Source organism: Elephas maximus, chromosome 5 (assembly GCF_024166365.1).
Source record: "Elephas maximus indicus isolate mEleMax1 chromosome 5, mEleMax1 primary haplotype, whole genome shotgun sequence".
NCBI lineage: Eukaryota > Metazoa > Chordata > Mammalia > Proboscidea > Elephantidae > Elephas > Elephas maximus.
The window spans coordinates 121,426,634-121,438,128 of record NC_064823.1 but is presented as its reverse complement, the minus strand read 5'-3'; the positions used below and the strand labels follow the sequence as shown (position 1 = coordinate 121,438,128).

The 11,495-nt window shown below is 35.2% G+C and overlaps 1 protein-coding gene across 1 annotated transcript in view; it reads left to right on the top strand.

Moving 5' to 3' along the window:
* The first annotated feature begins 666 nt into the window (after window positions 1–666).
* The window catches only part of KLB (klotho beta), a 38,703-nt gene continuing 27,874 nt past the window's right edge, over window positions 667–11,495 (top strand). The window contains exon 1 of the mRNA XM_049886340.1: window positions 667–1,491. Coding sequence (XP_049742297.1) covers window positions 667–1,491 — 825 coding nt within the window. The remainder of the gene's footprint in view (window positions 1,492–11,495) is intronic.

The window sequence follows — 11,495 nt, the reverse complement described above, 5'->3', positions numbered from 1 at the left end:
TTTTTGAACTAAAATTTGGTATTTAAGAATTTTGGTTAAGACTGTATAGAATATGTATATTAAATTGGAAAATACTTAGCATTTCCATCCAGAAAATGCTATACTTATCATTCAAGTGTTCTTTCAAATCTATTAATACAGTTGTATAATTTTCTCAAAATAGGTCACATACTTATTGTTAAGATTATTCTTATATGTGTGATAATTTTTGTGAAGAGTAGTATTTTATTATTTCTAACTCTTTATTATTGGTATATAAAATTGCAATGTACCCGTAGAAAGATTTTTTCTGAAATATGAAATAATAAAATTACTACTCAAAAACTGTAGCAATAGGTATGTATCTTATTCAAAACATTCAGAGAAGATTTGAGTCAATATGGAATGCTCCACAGAAAAGATGGCATTTTTATTCATTCGGATTTGTTGCTTGTATGTGTTTTAGTTACACATTCAAACTATTGTCACTGATGCATTTTCATCTAATTTCTTCATAACGGGAGAGAACTAAGCATGTTGGTGACTGTAATAGGGCCACCTCCCTCAAATTACGTTGCTCTCCATGACCCATCCTAAGTCTCACAGTTCAAGCTAATCATTGACAGAGCTTTACAATCACAAGCTTTTACTGAAGCGTTGATAAGACAGTCCAGCAGTTAGTGGCAAATGAAGCCAGGCTGTTCGGCAGGATCTCCAGGGAATGAATGGATTTTCTTCAGCACCGATGAGAGAAACACATGCTACAGGAAAACAATGTCCAACGGGGGACTACAAAGATCTGTCATCCTGTCAGCATTTATTCTTCTACGGGCTGTGACTGGATTCTCTGGAGACGGAAGAGCTATATGGTCTAAAAATCCTCATTTTAGTCCGGTAAATGAAAGTCAGCTGTTTCTCTATGACACTTTTCCTAAAAACTTTTTCTGGGGTGTTGGGACTGGAGCATTTCAAGTGGAAGGGAGTGGGAAGAAGGATGGAAAAGGACCCTCTATATGGGATCAGTTCCTCCGTACACACCTGAACAACGTCAACAGCACGAATGGTTCCAGTGACAGCTACATTTTTCTGGAAAAAGACCTATCGGCCCTGGATTTTTTGGGAGTTTCCTTTTATCAATTTTCAATTTCCTGGCCCAGGCTCTTCCCCGATGGAATAGTAGCAGTTGCCAATGCAAAAGGTCTCCAGTATTATAATACTCTTCTGGATGCTCTAATACTCAGAAACATTGAACCTATAGTTACTTTATACCATTGGGATTTGCCTTTGGCATTACAAGAAAAATACGGAGGGTGGAAAAATGAAAGCATCATAGATATCTTCAATGACTATGCCACATACTGTTTCCAGACGTTTGGGGACCGGGTCAAATACTGGATTACAATTCATAACCCATATCTAGTTGCTTGGCATGGGTATGGAACAGGTATGCATGCCCCTGGAGAGAAGGGAAAGGTAGCAGCTGTCTACGCTGTGGGACACAACCTCATCAAGGTACTGTACAGCTGGCTTCCTATTGTAACTTCACAGTATAAGCAGCATGAGTTAGAAAAAATAAAAAATGTACCTTCGGTTTAGAGAATCCTCTTTTCATTAAAATCAACTCAACTAATTTTAGGTCAATGCACAAGTTCCATCAAATTCAAAAATTCATATTTAGAGCAGTGTGTGTTTTATTTATATAAGCTATCAACATATTAATCTGGTTGATTTCATTTATACTTTCAGACTATTTTAAAACCCACAATTATATATTAGAGTGTGAGAATATGAGTTTACTTTCATTTTGTGGAAAGCCACTACTTTACAAATGCAATTGGTGAAAGCTTTCTCTGTCAACATGCAACTGTTTCAGAATCATGTTAAGGCAAGATCATTTCCTATATGTATTTGTTGTTAATATTGCTATTCTTAGTGGTACTTAGCTGTAGTAAACTAAATAATGTTACCTAACTGATACATATGAAATATAGGAATTGAAATAAATATACTTCCAGTTGGTTTTACTTGTATTACATTGCAGGAAATATGCAATTAATTTTTCTGGTGGTTAAAATTAAACAAGTAATACAAAAGTTGGGAAAAACTTGCCTTAGTATTTTAAAACAGTATATTTCAAAACCCAGAGTTTAGATTGGTAAATGTTAAAGTTATTAAAACAATACTGAAAATGCAAGCCAAATAGTAGCTAACATTTATTGAGTGCTTACTACGTGCCACAGACCACATTAAGCACTTGCAAGCACTCTCACATTTAATCCTCGTGACAACCTTAGGGACTAAGTCCTATTATTATCCTCATTCTAAAGATGAAAAAGCTGAAGCTTAGTAACGTTAAGTAACTCGCCCAAGGTTATAGAGACAAATGCAGCTGTTGTGAACATAGGATTTATAAACGAACCACATAACTAAATGCTAAATATCTTTATTTAAGAACTTTAAAAAAGAGTAATCTTTTAGGAATTTGCAAGAGTTTTAGCTTCACATTGAAGCTGCCAGTCACTGGAAGCAGGTATAATTTTTTAAGTCAAATAGATTACTTGGGGAAAGCAAATTACTCTGAACACCTGTTATATTTTGAAAATGGAAAAAAAAAACTTTATTAATAGGGGATGTGCTAGAAGAAATCGTTTAAATTTTGAATAATCAAATGTTACCCAAAAAAAAACCCAAATGTTAAGTATACAGAAATAGAAAATGTATAGAAACGGAAAATTCCTCCATTAACTAAATTTTTTACTTGTAAAAAGATCTGCTAACTCCTCTTTTCTTTTTGAACTTTCTGGATTATTATACATGTGGACTTGTGCTGTGGTTTTAGTCATATCTGCCCTTGCAGTGAACAGATTTCATTTTTTTCAAGTTTATTTGCATATTTTTGAATAGAGTTGTATATAGAACATATTATTAATATGTGAATAAACTTTGATTTGACAAAATAAGAACTTCAGGGGAGAAAACTTACAGGTATTTAACAGCTCTTAAGATTATACATCTATAAGTTAGAAAAAATGCTCCTTTTATATAGTTTTTTAAAAATCTTTAAAATAATACATGCTCATGTAAATTATTTAAAAATCAGACTGTACCCAAAGGATACAAAGTAAAAAAGTTAAATCCCTCTTTCCCTCTCGAACTTGTCAGTCCCAACTCCAAGGGGCTGTTAATGATTTCTTATATATTCCTTTTAAAGTTTTCTATGCAAATACATGTATATATGTTTAACCTTTTTATAAGGAAACATATTCTAAATTGCTAAAAAGTTTTTGGTTACCTGGACAAAATGTTAAAAGTTAGAATTTTCATTTAAAACATATTTCAGTGATATATTTAAAGCCTTAAGAACTGCCTATAAGATAGGTTTTAAGTTGATGGATAAAAATGGTTTTAAGTAATGTAAATATTAATCCCAAACTTAGCTGACAAAATGCTATCTTTTCAGATGTTTTTCATTTCCTTCTAATTCAAGATAAGCTTTTGCCTTTTACACAAAATTAGCACTTTCCAACAGTGAGGTAAATTTTATTGCTTTAAATTGAAGGATCACGTGTTTAAATTATTGTTTTCTAAATAATTTCTTCCCTCTTCTTAAAATTTCTAAATCGTGAACCTAACTAAATGGTGTAAGGGGTCCCTTGAAATCAGCCAGAAAGTGAAATACACTGTGTAACCCAGTGACTTATAGCCCCAGAGAGAAATTTTGCAATGATCTGGTAGCCTGAGGTGAACTCATTTTTCCCACTTGTCCCTTCTCTTGTCCTTTCTTTAACAGAGAAAAGAGTAAACTGATATTTTATGTTGCAATGAAGTCTCTCTTCCTTACTGTGCCACCCTGTAGCCCAGAAAAAGCATTCTTTCAGATTAGTTTTTGGTCAAAGAACATGTGTTGACTTAAATAAGCCTCATATAAAACTATATTCATGGATAATTATAGACCATCTTATTCCCGTCCTCAGATATTAAAAAGATTTTGTGCTTGCTTTCTCACACCATATGGTACTTTTCCATCTCCTTACCTAGACTAAGAGTTTCTTGAAAAGAGAGACTGTTCTTTATTTGTCTTTAGGTTCCCAACACCTAGCACAGTATTTGGTACATGCTACGTATAAATGTTTGTTGAATGAGTAGTTTAGAATTTCTGTCTTAAACTTGTAGTCAAAGAGCCAATCTTAAAATTCAATCTTTAAATTTCATTGCATTATTGTTAATTTTGAAATATTGCCAATATTAATGGTGTATTAGGACTCTTTGGGTTGCAAGTGATAGAACCTAATTCAGGTTGGCGTAAGCAAAAGGGAGCAACTTTCTGACTCTGTAACCAAACCACAAGAATGACTGAACCTTGGAACCAGGAACCCCTCAGAATGCCCTCTGTCTCTGTCTCTCATCTCCATTACTCCTGTGGCTTGATGCCATTCCTTCCTTTGTAGAGGAAAGATTTCTCTCTCCCAAGTTTACTTTTTTAAATCCCAGAGATGGACTCTGGCCTATCTGGGCTGTGTCCTGATCCCTCAGATCAGCAAAGTCCCAGGTGTCCATGAAGGTGTCCAGGGATTCACATTAGTAAAGGCAGTAAAGGTGTATGTTTTCATCTATTTTTAAATCAATAAATAGGCATAATAATTCAAATTTGTGGATTCTCCCCTTAAGATGGAGCATTTGACAGCCTCTGAGTAAGCAAGCACAGAGACTGGGGGAGATGAGTTTGTTCATGAGATGGTAACTCACTCAGTTTATTACTCCCCTGAATGATGCCAGCTTCCACGATGGTTTTGACCATTCAAATATTCATTATTTTTCATAGAGATATACTGTTTATAACAAGATTTGTGAACCTTGGCACTGTTGGCATTTTGGGCCAGATAATTTTTAGTTGTAGGTGGCTGCTTTTGTAGGGCATTAGCAGGATCCCTAGCCTCTACCCTCTAAAAGACAGGAGCATTCTAACACCCCCATCCCGGGTTCTGACGAACAAAAATGTCTCTAAACATTGCCAAATATCTCCTCAAAAGCAAAATTGTCCTCCATTGAGAACCATTGATTTACACCCGTGATAAAAAAAATAAAAAATGAATAAAAAACTGTTCAAAGACATGAAACATAAAGAGTACTGAAATATAACCAGTTAACAAGGGGCATAAAAATGGTAATAATTTTACAAATTTACCTCGAGAAGATTTTTACCACATCTGTAAATTGCATACATCATCTCAAAATTCATTTGGATCCTCTCAGGATGTTTTTGGAGGAAAAGCAATGTTTAAAAATGTTAAAAGGGGAAATAATATTGATTATTATATCTAGCTTGGCTTTTCACATTTTGGGAATCAAGACTGTCCTTGCTGGCTTTGCATTATTTGTGAAATACCTGGCAAAACTGCCCCAGATCATCTCTCTTCTATAGTCGGTTTACAAACAAAACATTAAACTTTATTTAAAACTTGCCCTTTTTTTAAAGCAAACTTAAAGAATTCAAACAAAATATTGCAAAGGCAATTTTTATCCATCTTGAATGCCCTACCATCATGTTTCATAAAGTTTTGTTTGTTGTTGTTGTTGTTGCATATCCAAGTACCATACCAAATCACCCATTGCTGTCAAGTCGATTCCGACTCATAGTGACCCTATAGGACAGAGTAGAACTGCCCCCATAGAGTTTCCAAGGAGCGCCTGGTGGATTTGAACTGCCGACCCTTTGGTTAGCAGCTGTAGCACTTAACCACTAAGCCACCAGGGTTTCCATCCAAGTACCATATGCACTATTTTTTACTAAAACATTTTTCTTTAACAATTTTATTTTGAAAGGAAACTTTATATCCCACTGTAAATGAGAAATCAGTATTTTCTAATCACCTTAAAATATACAACATTAAAAAAAAAATTCCCAGAAAGGAGAGACTGAAAGGGCTGACTCAAGAGGGGGAGAGCAAGTGGGAGTAGGGAGTGAGATATATGTAAACTTATATGTGACAGACTGATTGGATTTGTAAACGTTCACTTGAAGCTTAATAAAAGTTATTAAAAAAAAAAAGTATCTGGACAAATAATACCAATTGTCTACTTCAGTATGACCTGGCTTTAAAACACTTCACCAAAACAAAAATACTTAAGAAGTCCTTACCTACTTCTGAACCTCCAGATGTATAAATTTTGCCTTCTGCAGCACAAGCAGCAAGGCTATCTCGGGGTGCTGGAGGGCCGAGTTTGGAATACCAGCTATCCTTCACTACGTTATAGCAGTCCATTCGTTTTATGGGGAAAAGAAAAAAAAAAAAAATTCCCTCTGTGTTTCACCTAATATTATCTCCCATACAAAAAGAAGTAGGTTTACCAGACCTATGCATCACCAACTATGTAAATTTCATTCTGCATTTTAATAAGATTTAGTCCTAAAATCAAACACAATATGTCATTTAAAAGTTTGCCAAAAAATTCTTTCTTAAATAACGTGCATTATTTATTAAATGGGAAAAATACTAATACTTGTGTTTTTGTGTAATGGACACTTTATTCATAATTTATTATATAAATATTTAAAATTCCTTTTTAAAAAACTCACAATATAATCTTTAAAAAAAGTACTTATATGAAATAAAATATATGTCAATACTTTTTTGTATACCACACACAAGTGATGAAATGACTTGTTAAATTCCTGAGGGGCTCAAGAGATTGCTTAATATGTGAAAGAGGCTCTTAGGACAAGAACTGTTCGGGAAACCCTAATCTTGGTCAAGGTCTCGCCAACTTGCTCCTAAGCCTAGGATGAAATTGCATTGCTTCCTTGTTTTTCCACCTTTTTGAGGAACTTTGTCTTAATACTCTTGTTGCCATCCCTTCAGAAGCTTACACAATGCTGGGCTTATGTTAGGTATTTGATAAATAATTAAATGAATTATTTTCTGTTTAAGGAGGATCTTCTCTGTTCCAGAAACGATTTAAAGCTACAGTTGAATTTCTCTTGCACTAGTTTGGAAACCCTGGTGGCGTACTGGCTAAGAGCTACATCTGCTAACCTAAAGGTCAGCAGTTAGAATCCACCAGGTGCTCCTTGGAAACTCTATGGGGCAGTTCTACTTTGTCCTACAGGGTTGCTGTGAGTCAGGTTTGACTCGACGGCAATGTGCTTGTTTTTTGTTTTTTTTAGATTGCAGACACACACACACTAACACATACCCTGGCATAAACGTCATATAGTCTTTTCAGAGCATGCAAATCAATTGTACAAGCCACTTTCTATGAAAAATTTTACTATTAAAACTCAATTTTGACATTATGCTGAGTGAAATAAGTAGGACACAAAAGGACAAATATTGCGTGATCCCACTTACATGAAATATCTAGAATAGGCAAATGCACAGAGATAAAAGTGGTTATCGGGGGCTGGGAGGAAGGGGGAATGGGGAGTTATTGCTTAAGGGGTACTGAGTTTCTGTTTGGGGTGATGAAAAACTTGGAAATAGTGGTGATAGTTTCAGAACATTAATGCTACTTAATTGTACACTTAAAAATGATTAAAATGTAAAACTTTTCATTATATATATTTTACCTCAGTAAAATTTAAAAAAAAGAGCCAAGACAAAAAGAAGGCCTTAGTTTAAAATATATATATTATGTATATATATATATTGCTAAGAAATGTTGACAGTTTTTAAAGCCAGGTGATGTATACATAGGGGTTCATTATGTTACTCTTTCTATTGTGTATTATGTCAAATTCCATATTAAAAATAAAATAAGACAATAAAGAGATATTTTATATTTAAAAATGAAAGAAAATAAAACCATCTTCATGTAGTAATCTTCTTAAAGGCTCTGTTGAAATTCTTAACAAAATTTAGTGTGAAAACTGCAAAAACAGCTGTGAAAAAGTCACCATTCACGTGATTAATAGCTAAGCCTCCTTTGCCAACAGGCTGCTGCAACTGCTTTCTTGGACATCAAGAAGGCTTCGTGTTTAGATCAAATGTCCTTTTTAACACTCTTCTTCCCTACCAATATTGTGAAGTTTAAGTGTAATATTTTCAGATGAAAATACTAGCAGGAGCCTTTTTAGCTTGTTTTGGTTAGATAGAAGCAAAATCTTCAAGGGTCATCTGAAATTTTATTTTCTTGAAAAAGTAAAGGAATTTTCTTACCATTCTTGTTAAAATAGAGAAATTGAGTTGAAAGGGAATAACATACCAAAATTAATTTTTGCTAAATCTTGTAGCTAAAAAACTAAGCTAAACTTTTCTGTCAATAAAGGACAGAAAAAAAAAAAGGTTAAAAAAAAAGTATTATTTTTCTACTATCCACTATCTCTCTCAGCTCCCACACACACACACCAAAAAAAGAACACAGAAGAGGGGAATAGAAAGAACACAGAATGGTCTTAATTCTTAAAGAAAAGCAGAGGATTGAGGATAGATAATTTTTAGACACCATACTGTTCTTTTTTTTTTATTAACCTTTATTGAGCTTCAAGTGAACGTTTACAAATCAAGTCAAACTGTCACGTATAAGTTTATATACACCTTACTCCGTACTCCCACTTGCTCTCCCCCTAATGAGTCAGCCCTTCCACAGACACCATACTATTCTTAATAATTATTATAAGAAGAGAAATGTTCTACTGTACACCTACTGCAGTGTTAGAAACTGTACTAGGTACCTTTCCTATATTATTTCATTTAATTCTCATATCAACTTTGTCAGGGAGTTGTTATTATACCCATTTTAGAGTTGATGAAACTGAGGCCCAGAGATATTTTGCCCAAGGCTATACAACTGTTAAGTGTCACAGCCAAAATTCAAATTGGATCTGCATGAATCCAAGCCAGAAAGGCTTAATAATATGAATCAGCTATTAGCTTCAATGAAAAAGAACAATTTACAGACTCAAAACCCATGTCAGCCACTTGTGTTGATGCTGACCTAAGAGATAGATGACTTCATTTTGCCTATTTAATAAGACTGAAACCATCTACATGTTTTACTTGTTCACAAAATCTATGAACCATTTATCCTGTGACTCATATGTTAACCATGGGTTTTTTCCTTGGCACTATGATTTTAATCCACCACTCCTCTGTCAGTTTGTCATACTATGGTGTCTTGCTTGTTGCTGTGATGCTGGAAGTTATGCCACCAGTATTTCAAATACCAGCAGGGTCACCCATGGTAGACAGGTTTCAGCGGAGCTTCCAGACTAAGACAGACTAGGAAGAAGGACCTAGCAATCTACTTCTGAAAAAACTGGCCAGTGAAAACCCTATGGATAGCAGTGAAACATTGTCTGACATAATGCCGGTAGATGAGCCCCTTAGGTTGGAAGGCACTCAAAAAACAACTGGGGAGGAGCTACCTTCTCAAAGGAGAGTCAACCTAAATGATGTGGATAGAGTAAAGCATTTCGTACCTTCGTTTGCTGATGTGTCACTATTCAAAATGAAAAGAAACAACTGCAAACATCCATTAATAATCAGAATGTGGAATGTATGAAGTATGAATCTAGGAAAATTGAAAGTCATCAAAAATGAAATGGAACACTTGAAGATCAATATCCTAGACATTAGTGACCTGAAATGGTCTGGTATTGGCCATTTTGAACAGGACAATCATGTGGTTTACTATGCCGGGTATGGCAAGTTGAAGAGGAATGGCATCAACACTCATCTTGAAAAGAACATTACAAGTTTTATACTGAAGTAGAACGCTGTCAGTGGAAGGATAATAGCCATACGCCTGCAAGGAAGACCAGTTAATTCTTCAAATTTACTGACCAACCATTAATGCCCAAGATGAAGAAATTGATTTTTTACCAAATTCTTCAGTTTTGAAATCGATCAAACATGCAATCAAGATGCATTGCTAATTACCGGTGATTGGAATTTTACCGACCAACCACTAATGCCCAAGATGAAGAAATTGAAGATTTTTTTACCAACTTCTTCAGTTTTGAAATCGATCAAACATGCAATCAAGATGCATTGATAATTACTGGTGATTGGAATTCAAAAGTTGGAAACAAAAAAGAAGGATTGGTAGTTGGAAAATATGGCCTTGGTGATTGAAATGACACCAGAAATCATGTCAGAATTTTTCAAGACCAATTACTTATTCATTGGAAATACCTTTTTTCAACAACAAAAAGCATGACTACACACGTGGACCTTGCTGGATGAAGTACACAGGAATCAAATGGACTACATCTGTGGAAAGAGACGATGGGGGAGCTCAATATCATTAGTGAAAACAAGGCCGGGGGCAATTGCAGAACAGACCATCAGTTGCTCATATAGGCCCGTTGAAATTGAAGCTGGAGAAAATTAAAACAAGTCCATGAGAGCCAAAGTATCGACCTTAAGTATATCCCACCTGAATCATCCCGTCTTGAGATCATCTCAAGAATAGATTTGACTCATTGAACACTAGTGACTGAAGACCAGATGAGTTGTGGGATGACGTAAAAGACATAACACGTAAAGAAAGAAAAAGGTCATTAAAAAGACCAAACAAACAAACAAAACAAAAAAACCAAACCAGTCGAATCGAGTTGATTCCAGCTCATATCGACCCTATATGACAGAGTAGAACTGCCCCATAGGGTTTCCAAGGAGTAGGTAGTGGATTTGAACTACTGACCTTTTGGTTAGCAACCATAGCTTTTAACCACTGCGCCACTAGGGTTCCTTTAAAAAGACAGAAAAGAAAAAAAAAAGACAAAAATGGATGTCAGAAGAGACTCTGAAACTTGTTCTTGAACATAGAATAGCTAAAGTGAAAGGAAGAAATGATGAAGTAAAAGAATTGAACAGAAGATTTCAAAGGGCAGCTCGAGAAGACAAAGTAATGAAACGTGCAAAGACCTAGCATTAGAAAACCAAAAGGCAAGAACATGCTCAGCATTTCTCAAACAGAAAGAACTAAAGAAAAATTCAAGCAATATTGAAGGATTCTACAGGCAAAATATTGAACGACGCAGAAAGCATCAAAAGAAGATGAGAGGAATACAGAGAGACACTGTACTGAAAAGAATTGGTCAATGTTCAGTCATTTCAGGAGGTAGCATATAATCATCAAGAACCAATAGGAAGAAGTCCAAGCTGTACTGAAGGCATGGGCGAAAAACAAGGCTCCAGGAATTGATGGCATACCAATTAAGATGTTTCAGCAAATGGGTGCAACCCTGGAAGTTCTTACCCATCTATGCCAAGAAATTTGGAAGACAGCTACCTGGCCAACCAACTGGAACAGATCCATATTTGTGCCCATTCCAAAGAAAGGTGATCCAGCAAAATGCAGAAATTATTGAACAATAATTTTAATATCACCCAAACCAAACCAAACTCACTGCCGTCGAGCTGATTCCAACTCATAGCAACCCCATAGAGCATCTGAGGCTATAAGTCTCTACAGAAGCAGACTGCCACATCTTTCTCTCGAGGAGCCACTAGTGGTTTCAAACCACTGCCACTTTTTGGTTAGCAATCGGTCACTTTAACCAGGAGCCATGA